This window comes from Pollicipes pollicipes, unplaced genomic scaffold (genome assembly GCF_011947565.3).
Source record: "Pollicipes pollicipes isolate AB1234 unplaced genomic scaffold, Ppol_2.1 Scaffold_3447;HRSCAF=4054_pilon_pilon_pilon, whole genome shotgun sequence".
NCBI classification, from domain to species: Eukaryota; Metazoa; Arthropoda; class Thecostraca; order Pollicipedomorpha; family Pollicipedidae; genus Pollicipes; species Pollicipes pollicipes.
In genome coordinates this window covers 29,912,116-29,934,440 of record NW_023596297.1, presented here as the reverse complement: position 1 = coordinate 29,934,440, position 22,325 = coordinate 29,912,116, and the positions used below count along the sequence as shown (strand labels likewise).

At 55.2% G+C, this 22,325-nt stretch overlaps 2 protein-coding genes across 2 annotated transcripts; one reads left to right on the top strand and one right to left on the bottom strand.

Annotated features, from left to right (window-relative positions):
• Window positions 1–3,896: 3,896 nt before the first annotated feature.
• On the bottom strand, window positions 3,897–14,323 carry LOC119092415 (caprin-1). The gene is made up of 6 exons (XM_037215378.1): window positions 14,168–14,323; window positions 8,469–8,717; window positions 6,659–6,811; window positions 4,747–5,475; window positions 4,386–4,500; window positions 3,897–3,919 (listed from the first exon to the last, which is right to left on the bottom strand). The coding sequence occupies exons 1-6, from the start codon at window positions 14,279–14,281 to the stop codon at window positions 3,897–3,899; spliced, it is 1,383 nt and encodes a 460-aa protein (XP_037071273.1). The 5' UTR covers window positions 14,282–14,323.
• Window positions 14,324–14,846: 523 nt separating this feature from the next.
• LOC119092414 (ubiquitin carboxyl-terminal hydrolase 20) lies at window positions 14,847–19,849 on the top strand. Its single transcript, XM_037215377.1, has 5 exons — window positions 14,847–14,914; window positions 16,817–17,954; window positions 17,994–18,736; window positions 19,247–19,615; window positions 19,846–19,849. The coding sequence occupies exons 2-5, from the start codon at window positions 16,854–16,856 to the stop codon at window positions 19,847–19,849; spliced, it is 2,217 nt and encodes a 738-aa protein (XP_037071272.1). The 5' UTR covers window positions 14,847–14,914; window positions 16,817–16,853.
• The last annotated feature ends 2,476 nt before the right edge of the window (window positions 19,850–22,325 follow it).

Genomic DNA, 22,325 nt, shown 5'->3' with positions numbered 1-22,325 from the left:
ACATCGGGTATAACCACACCATTTTCCTGTAAAACAATAGAGCGACCCCGGTTTCCCACGCCTGGTTCGCTCCCAACACGCACGAAGGAACACAGAAGATCGACCCGCTTTCGTTGCAAGGCACCAAAGCAGAGTTCTTTACGAAACGACCGCAAACGCTAACTTATAATGAGCAGTAAGCAACTCTTTTGTTGGTTCCAGCTTAAGGCACAGAACAACTTATGGATTAAGATGTAGTAAGCGAAGCCTTTTAACCAGGCGATGCTCCTATGCCTCTCCGACGTATACTGCCTCAGAAATTGGTCTCCACTATGATCATGTTCATCATTCGCACTGTGGCTTGTTTAACGCCTGAAACGTTTAACGAGCTTTAATAGTTTTTCCAGGCACGGATATGAAATCGAAGTTGTATAGGTCGTGTACTGCATGAAGCTCTGGACGGGCTCGCCTTCGGAGGTCATTTCTCTCCTCGGTGCACCGTCCGCGGCTGATGTCAGATCGGATCGGACACGACGGCTCCGCCGCATGATGGAGCAGGCAGTCGCGATGCCGCCGCCGGCAAGCGGCCATCACCTCCGCGCCGCGTTGGAGGGGGGCGCCGGGAATGCCGCCGACACAACTGTAATCGGCCGGCCGGCGGGCGCCCGTCGCCGGCCGCCGGCTGCAGGCGCCGGCCACAGGTGTGTGTCACCAGCAGGCCGGCCACGCCCGGGCCGCGCAGGCCGCGCCGCTGTGCAGCGCGTCTGGGCACGTGCGCTGGCAGCGGCGGCTGGCGGCGCAGCGAGCAAGGACTGTTGTGCGATGACGGGGATGGATCCCGGCCGGCGCCGTCAGAGCGGCGATCTCCTGCGCCCGGCATGGATGGCGGGGATATGGGAAGACCCTCGACGGTGGAAGGCCTGACAGCAGTTGTGCCAATATGGCCTGCGGTTTGGCGGACAAATTGCAGAAATTCCATGAGAATGCAGGGTCAGACTAAGATCTATGACGTCAACACAAACGCTACGAATGTATTCAATTCGGCTCATCGCTTTTGTAAGCACGAGGTCGCAGCAACTAACCTTGATTTCATCTCGACAAATTGAAAAAGACGCATACACCAGCCAATTTGCAGACGCGAACTGTCCCCCTGAGACGTTTAATGACCTCTAAGTTTACACAAAATGCATTAACCCCGAAAAACGTGTATGACAGGAAACAACTAAGCCAATCCTTTTCAGATCTGCCCAAACAATCACTTCAGACAGTAAACCTGCAACATTTCATTTTCGAGCCCTAGGCGCGGCTCAACCACAACCTTGTGTCCGTTACACAATCAACCAAGGTAAAAACGTGCTGAAACATGAACTGCCTGGCGCCCGGTTGGGCTGGCATCATGCCGACGTGGTCCCCCGCGGCGAGCTGCGTACCCAGCTCCCGGCAGGAGTGGCGGCTGAGGGTGTCAGCTGGTCCCGTGTGCGGCGCGCCTCTCCCGGCTCTCGCTGCCAGAGGAGCGGGGAATGTACACCCTGACCCGACTAATTAAATTCAAACGTCTCGAAGAAAACAGAGAAGCCTGTCCAGAGCAGGATTCACAAAAGTTGCATACTAACGTCGCATCACGGCCTTTTATTTGCCCTCCTGCGCTTTGATCTAATAGAGATTTTGTCGCATAAATGTCTAAGACCTAAGAACTTCCAAGAATGAGGTTCACGCTTATTCTTATGTCAAATATTCATCTTCGGACTGTAACTGCTCGACGGCCACAAGGTTGTACATAGCATGCACAGCCAAGCCAAAAGGAAGAAGAGTGCAAAGAGCGTGCTAGACCTCAAAGAGGTATTGCCCGCTCCATGTTGGTTCAAAACGCCGGCAGACAGCAGCCAATGCGGCCGACAGGTTCTGCGCAGCGCCATTCAACAAACGAGCAGACACTGCCATCCAGCGGCCAAATCCGGAACTATCTGACTAGTGGCGGGCGCCAACCGAGACTCGCTACGGTTCCCAGCGACGGCCGCTGTCCAGCAGCGCTGGTTCACTTCGTCAGTGATGTCCGTGATCGGGCTGACAAATGGTGGAGCTAAGGTATCGATGTTATGGTAGCCTGCAGCACGAAGTGGCGGCAGTGGCAAGACTCACCCGTTTAGTCAGGTTATGACAGCATCCATTTATCAAGCATGGTTAATGACACGACAGACTCCTGTTCCATGTCTGGTGTCGTGTAGAGGGTGTTCAACACGCCGCTGCTGGGTTTAACGGATACTTGTCGTGAAGTTTCGGAAGGCGGTGTAATTTGCCCATGAGCTTTGGTGCAGAAGACGTCAACAAACAGGCGACCAGTCGATGCGGCGACTCGGTACCATCCCACTTCTTGATCAGCGAGACGGTTACAGACCACGCCGCCGCCAGCCGCGCACACGCCACCGGCCGCCACGTACCCGGAGAGGGCGGCGTTCGGAGGCAGGCCGGCTGGTGTGGTGGCGACTTTGATCACGAAGGTTGACATCGACAAACGTCAATACAGGGTAGCCAGAAAATCAGGCGGCAGCGACCGGCTGCCCATTTGGAGACGGCCGAGATGAGGTCATATCCCATGAGCTGGCCTTAAGGTCCGAACAACGTGCCACGTAACAGCCCCGAGGTACAGAACACGCTGCAGCCGGGGGCATCCAGACACGAACCCACACGCGCCAGTTCAGTAAAGGTATTTATTTTCTTACGAGCCGCACACAACTGTCGATATTACCACAAACGCGTGCGATCGATCCGGGCGCCTGCAGCAGACCAGACAGGGGACGGAGGGCGGCACGCGCCCCGCCACCCCGGGAGCTGACGCGCCAGCCTGGCCCCACAGAATGAAATGCCCTCAGTTCGCACCCGGTCCCTGCCAGTGCACTTGATACGTTCGCTCCCACCACACGCGTGAGGAGCTCGTGAAGCGGGGGTGGGGCCGGCCGCGCGGCGCGTGGGGCCCAGTGGAATGGTGAGAACGCGCCCGCAGGCGAGGTCGTTCCGCAGGCAGCCGGAACCAATGAGCCCACCCCGTAGGTCCGAGGGCGGCGCGGGGCGGCGGCCGGCGCGCTGGGCCGGCGGGGTGAGAGGCGGGGGAGCGCTGTGACCGCCACCTGCCGGTGCCAGCCGGTCGGCAGGTCGAGCGCGCGCCAAGAACGGCCTGCCGGCGCCGCTCACGCCGCGTACGTGACAATACAGACAGCTCTGGACGCCCGCACGCACATCGGCAGCTATCAACACTGGGACGCCGCCGGGGCGGCCCGAACACCGACGGAGGTGCCGAGCAATCGTAAATCGTTACAAAGGCCGGCGCGATGTCCACCTCTTGGCAATCCGTCAGGTGTGAAAGACAAAAAAAGACATGGAACCGAATGAGGAGTACAAGTTACACTGCATGGTGGACCCACCAGCCGGGCACCGCCTCGGCCTGGTCGCGCGCCGCGCCCGTTCCGGAGCGCGCGCACGCATGGCACACGGCTCGCCACAGCTGTTCCGGGGCCCGTGCGCAGCGCGGATGGTCCGGTTCAGTAGCACCCCACACACACAGAGCGTCGCGCAGAGCCGGCCGCTGGCCGGAGCCGTCCGCCGCTACTGTTGCCGCGCTGGGCCGCCGCGGCCGCCGCGCGGCGCCCCCCGCCGGCGGTGCCGCCGCTGCCGCCGGCGCCGCCGCGGCTGCCGCGGAACGGCCGCTCGCCGCCGCCGGCTGCGCCGCGCCGCGCCTCGGGCCGCTCGCGTCGATCCTCGCCGTAGCCGCCGCCGGCGCCGCCCCGGCCGGTGCGCGGCGGCCGGTCGTAGCCGCCCCGGCCGCGGGCCGCCGAAGCCGTTCGAGGGGCCACGACTCCGGCCGCTGCCGCCGCCGCCGCGACCCCCGGTAGCCGCCGCGGCGTCCTGTCGGGGGAGCGCCGTCAGAACGGTACCAGAGCGCAGACTGCGGCCCCGCGTGCACAGCGCCAGGCGCACCAAGGTCATGTTGCACACGCCGTATACGGCAATCAGGCATCAAGGACGCGGGACGGCGGAGCGCAGTGTCAGTACACTGGCGTTACAACATGACGAACGAAATCAGATCAAGTCGACGGTGGCAACAGGCGGCTTTATACGGATGATGGTTGTCGGACAGGTTTAGACCGGTAATGTTCCCTCAAGACATGCAACTTTGTTGATAACAGCCACTCAAAACGAAACCTTCAGATAACAAATACATCCACACTCTTGACGCGCCTTCCTATAGGCTTAACGTCTGCTGCCGCTGCTGCGACAGATACACGACACGTTCTCGTTCTAGTTGGGCACGCCACAGCAACAGCCGTCACACATCACACTAGAGGCCCACCTCGTCTTGCGCCTCGCAACAGCGCTAGCCCCCCGCACAGACGGCGCCGGCCGCCACTCACCGTCCGTGCCGTTCCAGTGGTTGTCGCCGCCGTTCTCCCACGTGTCCGCCTTGCCGCCGTTGTCCCAGCTCTTGCCGCCGCCGCCGCCGTTCCACTGGCCGATCTCGGTGTCGCCCTCGCCGTCGCCCCACGCGGCGGCGGCGGCGCCGCCGCCGCTGCCGCTGGCCGCCGGCTCGACCGGTGCCGGTGCCGGCGCCGGCGCGCTGGCCGCCGGCGCCGCCGCGCGCCGCGCCGTCCACGCGTTCGCCTCGACGGCGGGCGGCTCGGGCGCAGGCGCGGTCGCGGCCGGCACCGGCACCGGCACCGGCGCCGGCGCCGGCGCGGCGGGGGCGGCCGGCTGCGGCTGCGGCGGCGCAGGCGCCGGCTCGTGGTTGGGCAGCGGGATGGGCGGCGGCGGGTTGGGCGTGGTGTCGACCACGCCGCCGCCGGCCGCGTACACGCCGCCGGCCGCCACGTACTCGGAGAGGGCGGCGGCCGGCGGTAGACCGGCGAAGTTGGTGTTGGTGAACGTCTGCGACGGGATGGCGTGGTGCCGGTGAACGTCTGCGACGGGGTAGTCGGCCGGCGCGGCCGGCGAGAAACGCACCACGGCCGGGTCCAGCACGGACGGGTCGGCGCGCAGCAGCTCAGACTCCTGCAGGAAGTTGATGCTGGGCTGCTGCGGCACCGGCACCGGCACCGGCATCGGCATCGGCACCATGGCCGGCGCCGGGTGCATGGCGGCCGGCGCCAGCAGCACTTCCTGAGGGTAGGGCGGCGAGTCGCCGGCAGAGCCCGGCGCCGGGCCCGGCACGAGCAGCGCCGCCGGCTCCTGCTCCTCCTCGGCCGGCGGCTGCTCCTGCTGCGGCTCCGGCGCCGCCTCGGCCGGCTCCGGCTCGGCGGCCGCCTCCTCGGCCGGCGCCGGCTCCTCGGCGCCGTGCTCGGCGCCGTCGCAGCCATTCTCGGCCGGCGCCGGCTCCTCCGACAGCACGCCGCTCTCGAAGATGGTCTCCAGCAGCTTGGTGAGGTTCTCGTACGTGGTGCCGATCACCTTCTTCTGCGAGCGGTCGGCCAGACGCAGCAGGTGCTCGGCCGCCGTCACCAGCTGGTCCTGCAGCAGCAGACGGCCCGATAGCGTCACACGCCGTGCGCCAGGGCACGTCTCAGACGAGTGTCAACCAACGCCGCGGTCCACCGCCACCAGCCATGAGCCGCCGTCAAACGGGGCGCGGAAACCCTCGCCATCGGCCGCAGCTTACCGGTTACATTCGACATCGGCCGCAGGGTACCGGTTACATTCGACATCGGCCGCAGCTTACCGGTTACATTCGACATCGGCCGCAGCGTACCGGTTACATTCGACATCGGCCGCAGCGTACCGGTTACATTCGACATCGGCCGCAGCGTACCGGTTACATTCGACATCGGCCGCAGCTTACCGGTTACATTCGACACCGGCCGCAGCGTACCGGTTACATTCGACGTCGGCCGCAGCTTACCGGTTACATTCGAAACCGGCCGCAGCGTACCGGTTACATTCGACATCGGCCGCAGCGTACCGGTTACATTCGACATCGGCCGCAGCTTACCAGTTACATTCGCAGTCCTACGAAAACGGTGGCGCTGGATGAGGTCCAGCAACGAAGCGCGCGATGGCCCTGCCATGGCCGAACGGAGCGACGCCTCGCCAAGCGTGCTCACTTCGTATAGCCATGCCGAATCACGCCAATCGCCCTCAACAGCGTGTAACGAATGCATCCTGTTATCTCATTTGACCACGGCCGCTCGGCAGTCCGGCCCAGCGCTGCTTGCCCGGAGTACCGGTGACCGCACCCCTTCGACAGCGTGTCGGCTGCCTGCGTATCGACGCCGCTACTCATGCACAATACCGACATAGGGAATGCGAAGGAACGCCCACCGTAAATCAGTGTCCACTTTAATACCGATGATGGACTCCACTCCGAAGTAAGAAAGCCATCTTGAATGTGGTCCGAACGTCTGAAGTTGCTAAAGTACTATCACGACCACTGCGGCCATGCCAGCTACAAGCCACCATTGCGAACGGCCCGAGCCGGAGTCCACTCCACACTCGTCCGATACCTAAGCCGTGGTTCCCGCCCCGATAGCGCGACCTGAGCCGCCGCCCGCCGGGCTCGTCCGATACCTGATACCCGACACCGGAGACACGTGTCTCGCCCGATACCTGAGCCGCCGGCACTGGCCGTGCTGTACCAGCCCTCCTCCCTGACGACTGTGTCAGACGCGTAACGCCCCTCCACTCCACACGCACGCACCTTGATGGGCACGTCCGCCTCGTCCCTGCTGGGCGTCACCAGCTTGAAGATGGTGTCCAGCTGCTTGAGGTCGGCCTCGGTCAGCTGGGGCGCGCCGCGCCGGCCGGCAAGCAGGTCCTCACGCACCCGGTCGTCGACGTTCCCCAGCGCGTCCTGGTGGCGGCCGACGACGTCAGTACAGTGGCGGGTGCGGTGGCGCGGGGCGCACACAGGAGTAGTCAAAACATGACGGGCTGGGCAGGTCTCGACTCGGAGTGTACAAAACGGCGGAGCACAACGTCTAAAACAGCGGTAACAGCGCGGCACACGGGTGTTGGCGCGTCAAACTGAAACAGCCGGGCCGCCACAGTGGCGAACGCCGCCCAGACCACGGCCGGACAACGGCCGGACCACAGCCGGACCAACGGCCAGACCACCACCGGATTACAGCCGGCCACAGACGGGCCACCACAGCCGGACCACGGCCGGACCACAGCCGGACGGCGGCCGGACCACCGTCAGACCACGGCCGGACCACAGCCGGACGGTGCTAATGACGTCGGTGACAGCGACCGCAGCCGTTCCAGCGCAGTGAGGTGCGCTGCCCGAACTTCGCTGCCGCGCCGGCCAGGCTTTCCACCCACAAATGGAAGCAGCACAGTAGCGCGCGACACGCTGATTACAGACGCCATGTCGTCAGCCGTGTTTCATGGCCGCTAATGGCGTTGCTTTTCAGCGGCTATCGCTGCAAGTCGCCGCGTATCCTGGAGGGAATGCTGGTGACTAGTGGTCATGCTAGCACCCCAAGGTCACGGCAGCAGCCGATAGACCAGAACGGACCGTGTCGAGGCTGGCCCCCAGCAACAAACAGTTCCGCCCGCGCCCGGTAACAAGCACAGCGCCAGCTGGTGGCGCCAGCGGGCAAACTACCCGCTAATGGGCGGCTGTCCGTTCACCGAGCCACCGAGCGTTCCCAGCACATCACTGAAGACGTCACCGCACCTGGCCGTAATCTGCCAGTCCTCAAACGGCTGCGGCTCATCGTTTATCGTGAATCTGGCGCCTCCAGCCGGTAGCGCCGATCTTGGCGGCTGCAACATTACCCACGCAACAGGCTGATACGCGACCAACGACGGCTAAATAAATAATCCCACCAGCTATTCCCAATGTGTCATAAGCCACGCATAGGAACAGGGCGATGACACAGGTGGGGAGAACAAACGCAGCAGGCCAGACATGGAACCCCTCATCGGAAAACGGGGTAACGCAAATATTGGATCAAATATTGATTCGCTTGCGTCACTCAACACGGCCACCACACCGCTGTTGCGTCATTCAAACACCGTGCAACCCGTCGCGAATGAGCCACATGCCAGGACGGATGCATCGGTTCACCCGAGTGAGGTGCTTATCACCGTCATGTAACGGACTTCTTAACCTGCGACACATTTTAATGCTGCGATATTCACCTGAGTAAATAAGCTGCCCGCTTTGACTTCACGTCGGTCAGTAAATTACGAAGCACGACAGGGCGAGAATAACAGCCAGTAGTATGCCCCATACACAGAGACCCACAATTCCCCGAAAACAATCGCAATCCACTACACAAACCACGAACACACCTCAACTCAGACAGGGGCATTCACCAGAGGACTGTCCGCGCGCACAACACAAAACAAGGCCAACGACTGTGTCCCTGTACGCATCAGCCGACGTCCAGCCATTCTTGTATGCAACAGGCCAGCCAGACAGCACGGCCATTACACCGCCCGGCCGCGGCCGCGCGCACGGCGGCGGCCTGGCGCCGGTGCGACGCGCCGGCGGTGCCCACCTGTATCACCAGGATGCGTCGGACCCGCTCCAGGTCCAGCTGGTAGCGCTCCTGCTTGGCCTGCTGCTTGCGCGCCCGATCCAACTTGACGTGCTCGTCATGGTGCGTCTGCAGCCGCGCCAGCGTCTGCTCCAGGAAGCTGATGTTGCTGGACACCTCGGGCAGCTTGGAGGCGGCGTTCACCTGCGCCAGCTCCAGCTCCTTCTCCATGCCCGCGTCCAGCTTCTCCTTGATGGTCTCCAGGTTTTTCTGCGGGAGAATGGCGCCGGTCATCGCGACGGAACATCTTACAGTGCATTACGCAAGCACCGTTGTCTTGCAGTCATACCGGTGCGGCGCTATTCGTGGCCGAATTGCGGTCCGTTGTGAACAGGTCGGCCGGCAGCGAGCGACCCTAGTGTGGGGTCACGAGACGATTGGCTGCGTCTTCCTCTCATACGGGTCCGTTTACACCGCGAGGGTTTCAGTCAGAGACTTCCGCACGGTTCATGTGGATTTTTGTTACCGGATGCATCGGTCGAGTGATAAATGGCTGAGTTAAATGAATACGCTAACCTTATCCTCACTGGTCACTACTTATTCTACCGGTCATGTTTCCCGGAAACCCCAGCAACTTACTGGTAGCAATGATTACTTCTTTCAATTGTTAGTTCGGATACATTTTTTAGCATAGCTAAAATAAATGTGAGATGGAGTAAATGGTCGATGCATATGCTATAGTAATAGGGCCAAAATAGTGAGTTAATATATTTCGCTTCACAGCTTCTTCAGGACTCAGGAGGGCTGGAGAGAGGACCGGACTGGGATTTCAGGATTGGGGTCCTGAAGAAGTCGCCAAGAAATATGAATCAAACCCCTTTAGCCCTATTTTTACAACATCAACAAAGGGCATTTTCGGTATGCCAAATTCGTTTTCATTTGTTTTTGGTATCCTGAAGCAACTTAACCCGTCACTTGACGGCAGGGTCGTTGGGTATGGAGGGCATGATAAATACCTAATGGCAGTGGTACACCGAGTTAACTATTTAGAACTGAACACATCGTAAGATGAATTCTGGGATCGTGGCGGTCTCGTCGGTGCCACACATCCCCTGTTTGAAGAGCGAGTCCAGCACGCCACACGCATACCAAGCACAGCACGAAACGGGTACGAATGCGACCAAATATCAAAGGCCTGGTATTCCTGGTGAATATTTTGTCCCCACATGTGCTAAAACCAGGCGAAAAAGTTATCGAAGAAGGCACGACGCTGGTCCGGTGTATCCGCGCATGCTGAGTCGATGACAGTTCTGTACGGTATGCCAGGTCAACACAATCAAACAACCGACGTGAGTAAATGGTGTGTACGAGTTCACAGGGCGCACCTCCCAACGTCGCGTCACATCCAACACTGCTCTCAACTCGCTTCATTAACGGAGTTACCGTCCAGTCTTAACCATGCACATCAGACTCGGCTCTGTCGCCCCCAGTCCCTAGGGCGTGGCCCCGCCCATGTGCCGAAGGACCTGGCCATGGGCTTTGCTTCCTTGCGAATCCGCCCCCGTTTACCATTCCAAATCGGCAAATGAGTGTTTTGAGGGGGGAGGGACTGCCCCTTCTTCTCATGTTGGAGAGGAGCCTCCCACCTTTTGTGGAATGTATCATTAACCTTACGGCACGGCACGCAAATCATCGGCTTGCTAGTGGGGTTATTGGCTCTGTCCTTTGTTCGACGTTCCTACACCTGGGCCCGCCTCTGCACGGGATGTCCGGCGCGGCATCGGTCAATCAGCATCCACCCCATCTCGCCGGGCGGACCAGGCGTGACGGGGTGACGGCGGGCGGCCCCCCTCTAATCTGCGTCCGGCGCTCGATGCCAATGCTATTCTCAGCGAAGGTTACCATATCAGGAGACACATCAGAGGATTGTCACGGTCAACAGCGGAGTTCGAGTGTTGCACTGGCGACACGTGGCAGACGTATCAGCAGTTGGTGTCGCAGCGGGCACAAGCCGGCTCTGCTCAGCTGACATCGGAAATCTCAATCTTGAATAAACATGCACCTTTTCCTTGCCAAACCTGTGCGCATCGTGAAACCAGCGAATCGACAGATGCGATATGATGTCAGAGCGTTTCAATTTCTCGAAAACACGCGCAATTTTTGTCACCAAACTGATTGAATGACGTCAGCAGTTGAAGTGCTTATGTCCTGGTAACTTTCCTGAACTCCTCTATGGTGGTCCTACGTAGCTGAGGCTGGCTAGGTAGCTGAAAATGCATGCTCGAACCAGCTTGGCATGTCATGTCCAGATGTTAGAATATGTTCTGCTTGCCTGCATTTCAGTTAAATGTGAATGTAATTCTGTGGTGATAACTAAAAATGAAAATCTCAAAATTTGAAAAATTATTCACACTAAACTATGAGGTAATATGCATCCACCCAGTCTATGGACCTGAGTGAGTGAACACAAAAATTGAGACAATCCACATCCAACATCAAACTTGAGTAAACTCATTCCAAATAATGTATCATTTAACCAAAAACCAGGACTTAACAGTGTTTTCCACTGGACCTGCATGACACCTCTACCTATGCTACAATCAATGACACTTCCATGTGATGTGTCATTAATCACAGCTTGTGAATGTTTGTTGGTGTGCCACAGCCTCTGTCTCTATTATAAATATGCAAAGCTTGACATCTGCTGTGCTCCTTTAGACCTAACATTATGCTGGGAAAGTTGACACTCTAGGGAAGTAAAACAAGGACTACACCAGTCAATAAACTGCATGGCCATTCACCTGAATTTGATCAAGGCTCACATGGTAGATGTTACACATAAGCCAACACTACTTGCACTACTGGAAGTTGAACCCAGTATCTCTGGTTTCCTTGATGTGCAATGTTTAACTAGAGATATATTAAGCATTACACTATCACCACACTATCTGCATCCTGCTTGACCTTTCTTCCCAAATAATAAAATAATGTGCCTCAATTAAACCACTGGACTGTCCTCCACTTGCCATGATCAAAGCCCACACAACAGAGACAATTTCATTGCTGCCAAACATCACACACTAGCATTGATGCTGGCTCATACAGAATCATACCATGATAATGCAGTCTAGGTGCTTGTAATGAAGCAATAAGGTCTTAGAGCTTTAGATGCAATGGAATGTTTCATGGAATATTCTAGACAGCAGTGAAACAGAAACACACACATTACATAGAAGTTGCTTTATAAGTTGCATTATGTTGAGGCTGCCTCATCACAACATTTTCCCATGAAAACTGGCCAGCTTTGCAGTTATCTCAGTAACATATTTCACTACAAACATTTTACTTTAAAACCAAGGCATATTGCAGCGATATGTCATCCAAATAGCAGATGTAACTAAAATTGAACCTGATGTTGTGGCAGAGAAACTTGAGACAATGCATTATGCACTCACTGTAAAGCCATATATCTTAATCCTTTAGTTGTTAATTTTAACACATTCTGTGTTAAGAACATGCTCTCCTTTTGTAGTGCAATGCAGTACCCATTCATGGATGGTGATAGGTAGGTTTTTGCCAAAACACCTTTTGTACACATTTGAAGCACTCCTCAGCCTAAACTATTCCTGCAATTGCCCCTGCATAATATTATGTTTATCACTGGGATGTATTTAAAACCATTCATTTCATCATCATAATTCTGCATACAAAAAATTATAGACCCAACTTCCATTTTCTTCATTTGGGTGGCAAGCATAATAGAAACATTAATTTCTGCTCTCATTCTTTTGTAGGCAAAACAGCTAAATCAACAGAGCAACATGCCCTGGCCGCATAAATCCCTCAATAACAGAGTATGTCTGTGGTGATGTGATGGTGATAAGGGTTTTAGGATGTGCTGATCACTATGGTCATATGATGCCCAAAAAGAACACATCAAAGAACATGTCAAAAATGATCAAAATTCATAATGCATAGCTTCCAATGGCAACCAAGGTGTCATTATCATGAAAAAATAATTGTTTAGACCATGGCACCTTCTACATGGGAGCAGCTTCCCAAACACTTTGTCCTGTTTTTTTTTTCAGAGCAGTAGGAACACTGCAATGTCCAACTTTAAACCCAATTTTGGGATAGCCATGCTGCAAAGTACACTGAATCAGGTAATTCAATGTTGATGATCATGACTACATTAAAGTCATCAGTGTTTATTACTGTATCAACTTGAGCTAACTTAAAGCACACAACATTGGTAACTTCCAGAGACATTGGTCATTGGTTGTAACCATAACTTTTATTCATTCATTCTTTTTATAACATCTTTGCACTACTACTACTATTATATTTGTTGTGTACTTACAGCCTGGTAAATATGGAGTTCATTCTTTCAGGAATGCAAGGATGATTTTGCACCAAAGCTGCAGCTAATGCATACAAGTTATTGCACATTTTCCTGGAAATTCTCTGTTGGATATTGGTACACTTTGGATTGACTAGCCCCATCTACCATTACAATATTGTTCCCAAACTGGGAGACCAATTTTGCCACAAGAAGGCAGGCATTTGTTACCATACAAGTTCCAGAATATGCTATGGGTTTAGGGCATTTGAGTGGACATTTTGGCAATGCAGTCACTTTTGTGCTGTGACTACATCTCTGGTCAGAGCGAGACCAAGTAACAATGGTATTTCTGGTTTTAAAAAAATCAAGATATGGGGCTCTTCTTCTTGCAGATATCTGACCAACTGTTCTGGGCTGTTTAGAGGCATCTTGATTCAATATTTCCTGCTGTAGAGTTTCATACTGCACATTCTTAAATAGCTTTTAATGTCATATGCCATCTCCGGTTCACCATAGCAATACCAGGGGTAAAGTCTTTCGCTTATTCAAAGGGCTCCAGCCCTGCCACCTCCACCACTTTCACAGTGAAGTGCATGAAATGCATATCCTATGTTATGGTATATTTCAGGGGAAGTCATTGCTATTCCCCATCTCTCAACTCATCTTGTGAAACTACATCACTAGCCAGCACCATATCTTTTAACACAAGATAACTTCACATAAAAATGTTACTCTCTGGAGACTGCCCAGCTTGTCTAGAACATATTCAGACTGTTCCATTAGTTATCTAAATTTATATGGCAAGAACCCTCTTGAATGAAACAACTTTTATCAACAAGCTTCCAGTACATATTCAGGTAATATCCTACAATTTGACACATTGATCATAACACCAGCAAGCTGCTTATTCATGTCTGGTGCAGCAATCAGGTACCTCTTTTGGCTAAATATACAAGAAACCAACATACCAGGCAAGAAGCAAGCATTTGTTCTAACTTCACACCACCATTCATAAGGTAGCCTGCTAGTATTATGTGCTTCCATCTGACTATTGCTACCTATGCATGTACCTACCCATTCATGGCTGACTAAGAAACCTATGTGGCATGAATAGGTCACACCTGCATAGGGAATAAATGCATAAACTTACCCAACAATAACAGAAAAAAAAATTTACCAACTGCATGGCAATCTGCATATCTTGGCACAAACATCTGAGAAATAACCTCTAGGAAAGCGCTCTAACAAAAACAAACCAAGCATTGGCCATAAAAAACAAAAATTGGGAACACGTGCACAACCGGACCACAAAGAAAGGCGCAATGAGACAGACGTGACGCACATTTCAAGGGAGATCCGGCAACCATCCACCGCTTACCTTCCTCTGATCCATGTTCTTGATTTTAAACTTGAGATATGTGATAGCCTTTTGAAATGGATCGACACTGTCGCTGGACGCCATATTTTCCTGCTTCGCCTCCGCAGAAGGCATCTTTCGACGAGACAGCTACAGCGCCCCCACACGGCAACGGAAGTGAAGGCCGAGGGCTTCCATATTGGTGATGTCTCTGTTTTGTAGATTTTTGCGTAAGTCTCTAAATATGGCCTTGATTCTAGCGATGTTAGCGAAGCTGCCTATTACGAGCTGGTAGCAGAATGTATGTCGTCCGTTCACCAAAGAATTGGCCATATTTTTAATGCCATTGGAATATGACTGACAGTAACACGATAAATGAGATACACCTAACAATGGTTAAACGGGATCGCTGCTGTTTTACGGTAGATATAGCAGATGAATGATGCTACATCAGTTCCATAGTTTTGGGCCAATTTATAAGCCCCTATAATGTGAAAAAATTGCTATTGGTCGTATTTTCACTTTGTTCTGCCTTATAGAAGGATAAACTCACGACGAGTGAAATAAGTCTGTACTCAACGTCATCAAATCACCTCTTTATTGTAGTCACCGCTGCCATCTCCAGTCGCTTTCTCGCTCTCTATGGTTGCCTCACCGAAGGATCATGTAGATTACACGGGTCGGAGGTGTGTATGTTGTGCGCCGGTCGGAGCAGAGGTGGTGAGAGGGGTAGAGTCATAGAGAAATACATCCCTGGGACGTTGCAAGGTACTAGTCGGCGTATTAGAATGTGTGATGGGCAGCAATTGCAACTTTTTACTGTCAGATGCCGGATTACTTAAGAGGTGGAGGGAGAACTGTTTGGTTTTTGCTCTACCTATGCAGATGTGCACTTATTGTTCGCTTTTACAGTGTGATGTTCGTCAAGCACATCTCAAACACATCGCGTGCGATTCGATTATTTTTAACAGAAGGCGTCTTGGTTGGCTCACAAATGTTCAAGGTGTCTTAGAATGTTTGAACTTTACTGCATTGTTGATAAATGCATTAGGTATCTATGTTAATCATGTGCTGGAAAATAGTAATTCAGGAATTGACATTAGTTGTATGTGATGTTTGCACTGTTACAGTGCGTACCATCCATGCCACACAACAGGAGACACAGTGAGACAACCACAATCTAAACCACCATCATGGCATGATCTTGTGCCGGCAGTTCATTAATTACATTATGCTTTTGGCCATGTTTCAACCTTACCACTAATTACCACCTGGTTATGCTGGTTTAATCCCTCTTCTTGGGTATGTTGTGTTAAGCTTCACATCCTGAAAACGTAGTTTCCATTTGACCACAATTGGAGCCATAGGTGCATAATGTGGTTAACAAGTGGCTTGTTAGAAGCCAACAGTGCAAGGCCTTAGGTGCAAGGTCTTAGAATGATTTAGCAAAGGCCTGAAATTTATTTACAATCACATCTGAGCATAATGATGGTCTCCCAAAACCCTTTCCCTCCACTTCTCACACCTTGTGTACGTGTGATAAAATTTTCCCCTTCTATTCATTATATAATATCTGGACAGGCTGTATAATTGTAAGCATACAAAAAGAAAGTTTGGACATTCAGTGAAAATTTAACATTTTGACTGAGATGCAGACTATGCAGGAATTCATTTCTGGATACATGCTTATGGAGGTCCAAAACAAGCACAATATAGGTGAAAATATATATTGAAATGTTTGTGGTAGCAGAATAACCTGACAGATATATTAGTTTAGGCCTCTATTGAGCAAGCCATGGCCTGTGGAAGTGTTGCTTTTAATCTAGTCATGAAAACAACAGAAAGTGTATGGCAAAGGGAAAAATATCTGACAAATTAGGCAGTGATATGCAGCCTGACAGTATGTGGTCTAACACATTTTTGGCAAACAACTCTAAGCTTTTTAGTAAAAACAAATCATAAGACCTTTGCAAGCACACTTTGTTTCATCATGTTTTATCATTTTCTATGTACCACAGATGGGAATATTGCTTGTTTCCCCATAGGCAATGAATGAGAAGAGTTGAATGTGAGCATACATGATGACTTGCATGTTAGGGACATGTGCAAGTTATAACTGTGGCTGTGAATTTAGTTCTTGTGCTGCTTTTTTATGTAGATATATTAGATATTTGAATTAACTTATTTCACATTCACTTTAACTTCCCACTTTTTGTTCAAGTCTAACTTGGTGTCAAAATCAAATGTTTCAACATGTAGTTTTGTTGGGTCTATGGCCCATCTTTAAAGTAGTGCTTGAATGCCTTGGTGTTAGTTTCTCCCAGGACAATTTTTTATTGTTATGCAACATTTGTCATACAGGTGATGTTGTAGGCAATCTATACAGGCATTATTATAAAGAAATAGTAAATGTGTGTGCAAATAGCTGTCACAGACTGAAGATACTCCTGTTAAAGCCTTGGCAAATAGATTTCCACCAATGCACATCTGGGCAACCAGAGGTACAGGGTTTGATTCCCTGCAATGCCCGCCCTTCCTGCCAGGGTGAGAGGCAGGTGACGTCATATAGCCTCAGCAGCTGGGTGCGTTGTAAAGCCCCAATGACACATGAAGTCCCACCAACTGATACCCCAGCATGTCATTGTTGGTCCAACATTATGATGTTTCCAGTGTCTGCTGTTTCACCTGGTAGCCGCCAGTGTCTGCAATGTCAAAGCAGCCACTGTCGGCGCCCTGCCAGAGCCGGTGCGGCCACGTGGACCGCATCGGCACCGAGCTCACACCGGCCGACGTGGAGCAGCGGCGCCGCGACGGCCGCTGCCACTGGTGCGGCCGCCAGGACCCCAACCTCTGGTTGTGCCTGCACGACGGCTGCACGCGACTGGGCTGCGGCGACCAGGCCGACCACAGCACCGAGCACCACCAGCAGCAGCCGCAGCACTGCCTCGTGCTCAACATCACCACGCTGCGCGTCTGGTGCTACGTGTGCGAGGCCGAGGTATTCCTGGAGAACAACGTGCCGGCCGTGGGCCACGCCGGCGCCGCCATCAGTGCCGACAACGTGGACGTGGCCGGCGCGCCGGCCGACAGTGACGACGAAGACGATCGCAGCGAGGACGAGCCGCCGTGCGGCCTCACCGGGCTGCGAAACATCGGCAACACGTGCTACATGAACGCGGCGCTGCAGGCGCTCTCCAACCTGCCGCCGCTGACGCGCTACTTCCTGGACTGCGACCGGCTGGTGCCGGCCGACCGCAAGCCGGGCCTGGCGCGCGCTTACCTGCGTCTGGTGCACGAGATGTGGAGCCGGCGGCGCGCCAGCTGCCTGGCGCCCACGGCCGTGCTGCAGACGCTGCGCGCGGCGCACCCGCAGTTCCGCGGCTTCCAGCAGCATGACAGCCAGGAGTTCCTGCGCTGCTTCATGGACGTGATGCACGAGGAGCTGCGCCAGCCGACCGGCCGCTTCGACGGCGAGCAGGACGAGCTGGAGGAGCCGGCCGCGGCTCGCGACGACCCGCCCTCCGACTCGGCCGGCTCGGACGGCGATGAGGAGGACGCCGACTACGAGACGGCCGACTCGGGTCTGAGTGACCGCTCCACGGACAGCGGCTCGGCCGGTGAGCCGCGCGCGCCGCGCCGGCGCCGCCGCCGTCAGGTGCACACGCAGCGCTCGCCACAGCCGCCGCCAACTCCACCGCCACCGCCGCAGCCGCAGCCGCCGCCGCCGCTGCCGCTGGCCGACACGCCGTCCAGCGGGCCCGATGACACGTCGGGAATCGACGTGGAGTTCGCCGACGCCGAGTCGGAGGCGGCGCCGTGGCCGGCCGAGGCGCCGCCCAGCCCGACGCGCTCGCGGCCGCCGTCGCCGGCGCGTCCGGGCCGACGACTCCGCTACCGCAGCGTCGTCTCGGACGTGTTCGACGGACGCATCCTGTCGTCGGTGCAGTGCCTCACGTGCAACGGTGTATCGGCCACGCGCGAGACGTTCCAGGACCTGTCGCTGCCGATCCCGAGCCGCGAGCACCTGGCCGTGCTGCACACGCAGGCGGCGTCGGCGGGCCGGCCGGCCGCCTGCGCTCAGCTCTACTCGCAGCAGGGCTGGGCCCCCTGGCTCTGGTCGTGGATCACCTCGTGGTTCTCGGGCCCGAGCGTGTCGCTGCACGACTGCCTGGCGTCGTTCTTCTCGTCGGACGAGCTGAAGGGCGACAACATGTACAGCTGCGGCCGCTGCAAGATGCTTCGCAACGGGCTCAAGTTCTGCCGCGTGCTTGAGCTGCCCGAGGTGCTGACTGTGCACCTGAAGCGCTTCCGGCACGAGCTGGTGTTCTCCGCCAAGCTGGGCACGCACGTCGAGTTCCCGCTGGAGGGTCTGGACATGTCGGGCTACCTGCACAAGCAGAGCCGCAGCCAGGTGACGTCCTACGACCTGGCGGCCGTCGTGTGCCACCACGGCACGGCCGGCGCCGGCCACTACACGGGCTATGCGCTGAACCACACCTCGGGGGCCTGGTACGAGTACGACGACCAGTACGTGACGGAGGTCAGCGCCGAGACGGTCGCGTCCTGTCAGGCGTACATGCTCTTCTACAGGTCAGTCGTCCGCCGGCGGGGTGGGGTGCATCGGCGCTGTTGTGTCCTGGGCGGGCTGTCTCCACTGCGGTTCACGCGTTGGGCTTCGATAAGTCCCGCTGCTAGCTGCCTGTGGCGCAGTTGCACGATGCATTCGGTTACATTTAACGTGATGTGACGTTGTTATGTTGGTTACGGGTTCAGTTGGTTTTTTATACCTGGGTTAAGTAATAAACCTGCAGTGGGTGCCGCGCCCGTACGCTCACTCTTATTTGCTCTACAGCTGATGCCGAATTTCCGAACTCGGCAGTGAGCTTCTTTGATGGTGCTTGCTCCGATATAGTTTCGCCACTTTGTCATCAGAAACAGTGTGCAGATGGCATTGTGGGCCATGAAATATTATGGACTGCTTAGCAGAACTTTGCAGTGCCGCCATATGTTTGACCTCGTGGCGGTCTTGCGGCGGGGCTTCGTCGGGACGTTGTCTGAGGGGATGAACTGGCACTGACGCCGTCCGTCTGGCGTTGGCAGGAAGTCTTGCGAGGCGGCCAGCCTGCGCCGGCAACGCGCCACAGAGCTCATCCACCGGGCGCGCGCCGACCCCTCCCTCCTGCCTTACTACGTCTCGCGACAGTGGATCAACAAGTTCAACACGTTCGCCGAGCCGGGCCCCATCGACAACACGGATTTCCTGTGCCGACACGGCGGTGTGCTTCCGGGCCTGCGCGTGCCGGTGGAGGCGGCCTGCGTACGCCTGCCGGAGGCCGGCTGGGAGTACCTGCACGGCACGCTGGGCGGCGGCCCCGTCGCCAACGCGCTGTTCGAGTGTGGCCCGTGCCGAGCCGAGTGGGACGCGTTGCAGGCGCGGCAGCGGCGCGAGCTGACAGAGTTCCGGCGCCTGCAGGCGGGCGGCGCGCCGCCGGCGGCCGCCCTCTCGGCCGCCTGGTACCGCCGCTGGGAGGCGTTCGCGCGCGGGCCGCGAACTGGAGCCGCCCGGCCGCATCGACAACGCCGGCATCGTGTCGACGCGCGGCGGCGTGACACAGGTGAGCGGCCGGCATGGCGCAGGTGAGCGGCCGGCGCGGCGCAGGTGAGAGCGGCGTGACGCAGGTGAGAGCGGCGTGACGCAGGTGAGCGGCGGCGTGACGCAGGGGAGCGTCGGCGTGGCGCAGGTGAGGGGCCGGCGTGGCGCGGGTGAGCGGCCGGCGCGGCGCAGGTGAGCGGCGGCGTGAGGCAGATGAGCGGCGGCGTGGCGCAGGTGAGCAGCGGTGGGGCGCAGGTGAGCGGCCGGCGCAGCCGTCTCTGGCGCGACGCGAGCGGCAGAGGGGGTTTGTCGTCTGCTTAGACGGGACGGAATCCAGCCTCGCTGGATGGGGAGAGGGTACACAATGCTCGTCAGGGAGTATCTGGGAAGCTTTTGTTGTCTTTCAAATGGGAGGCGTGGAGGCTGGGGTCCGTTTTTCAAAAGCTTAAGTAAATGTGTCCTTTTGGTGGCCTTGCTACCGCTTTGAGTTGAGCCAGCCAGATTGCTCCACACGAAGGGATGGTTAGCCTATGAGGCTATTTCCGTTTGGCGTTCTGTATTGGAGAGTAAAACTACAGTGGCCTTAGGACAAAAACACCTTGTTTTGAGTTTCTTGCAAGCCACCTAGCTTCACGTCATGCATCTAAAATCATGCACGCATGCCATAGCTGTCAGTTGGAGCTGTACAATAGTTCTCAAATTAGCATAATGTGACGGGTCACGCTAGTAGGAATGTGAAATCTTCAAGAGTCAAACACTTTGTCATCAAAAATACGTGTCTGTTTTAATTCATCTTCAGCATGCACTTGTGCAAGATGTGAAGGGCTTGTAAAAATTGTCGTGCATTTGCGTAGATGTGCTGATAGCACTTCTACGCTACGCAATGGGCTTTCAACAAGGTGGCAAAATGAATACAAATAATCCCTGACGAGCACTTGTATCCCCTCTCTGCCACCCTAGCATATTGTAACGGGCCGCAAAATGATCATCGTAGCCGGCGTGCCGTAAAATCCCAATTATCATCATCACCTAGCATACTCTTCACTTAAGCGTATTCGGATGACTGTGCTTAAGCTGCGCATAACGCACATCACTGGCGACCAACGCTGCCTGCTGATGCTGTTGTGGTCGGTGGCCAGTGCCGGCCGTGTGTGGGGGTGTCGCCTGCGGGTCAGTGACCCGGCCTCTGCGGCAGGTGCGGCCCGGCTCTGACCACGTGCAGCTGCCAGCCGAGCTGTGGGCCTACCTGAAGGGCATCTACGGCGGCGGGCCCGACCTGGCGCTGGTGCCACCGGCCGCCCGGCACGACCACCCGGTCAGTGGGACCGACGCACGGCGGCCGGCGGCTGGGGCGGGCGGGCGCGGCCGCGGGCCGGGCGGATGTCCCTGGACTGGGCTGGAGGCCGGAGACCTCCGTCCCCTTCCGGCGACCGTGACGATGGACCGAGACAGGGAGTACGCATGCGTTATAGGGTTTGAGTCGTTTGTCCGAGTCACCGAGTTCTAGGCCTTGTGATGGTGGCATAGGGTCTAGGGAAACCTGTAGTGTGCTGTTGTGAGACAAGTGTTTCTGAAACTATATGCGCTGTTCGTTGCAGGATTTTTTTTCTAGAAAGAGCAGACAATGATAGTGCCATGAAGCAAGCAACTTGGACGAACTTAAACGTCTTAAATATTGCCATTTTTCCCTTTGACCAGGAGTGTAACTAAATTGTGTTATGATCAAGGCTACAGTATGTGGTAGTTGGGTTTCATCGTGATTGTGTTCAGGTCGGAACTTGCATAATTGTTACAGCATAAAGATAACGTTGCAGAATTAGTGTTACGATGTAAAGAGAACTCGCAGCAAAAGGAAAGATATGAAAGGATCAATAGCTTTGTTGCAACTTTCTAAATTTTTCAACGCCATGTTGAAGAACATTTGGCGCAGCTCATAGCCTCGCCCTTCTTAACACCTAGATCCCTCTAGTTTGTGAGCTGCAAGTCTGCGAAAATTGTGCGGATAATTTCAAGTTAATCAATGTTGTACAAGGTATGACGTAATGTAACAAGGGCTCATTGGGGAGCATATTTACTAGCTTTTATATTTGAAAAAAAAATCAAGTGCAATGCTATATTTGTATGTGTCCCCAGCATATGAAAAATTGAATTACTAAACTATTTGATCGATATTCTGTTGTACTGTACTGGCGAGATGAGGCGCAAAAAATTGCCCTTCAGACAACGGTGAATGACTGTGAAATTCAGGCGCGTCTTTGCCAGCAGTCACGTCTTGTGCAGCTCGCACTGGTTGAGCCACGGATGCCACACAATCACAGTGCAAGTGACAAAAACACCCCACAGTTGTGTGGGGCTTAAGACTCGAGCGGATGCAGGCTTTCGTGGTATTGGTGGAAAATGTAGTTTGCTCACACATTAAGCCCTGTCCTGTTTTATGTGATCGATCATTGACATATTCAACTACCAACGAGTGTTGTTGCCTTAGGCATACGTCTTCTCAATGCCCCCCCCCCCTCCCCCTCCCCCTTGTTTGTATTTGATCGATCACGAACGTGTGAAACTGCCAGCGAGTGTTGTCGCCGTGAA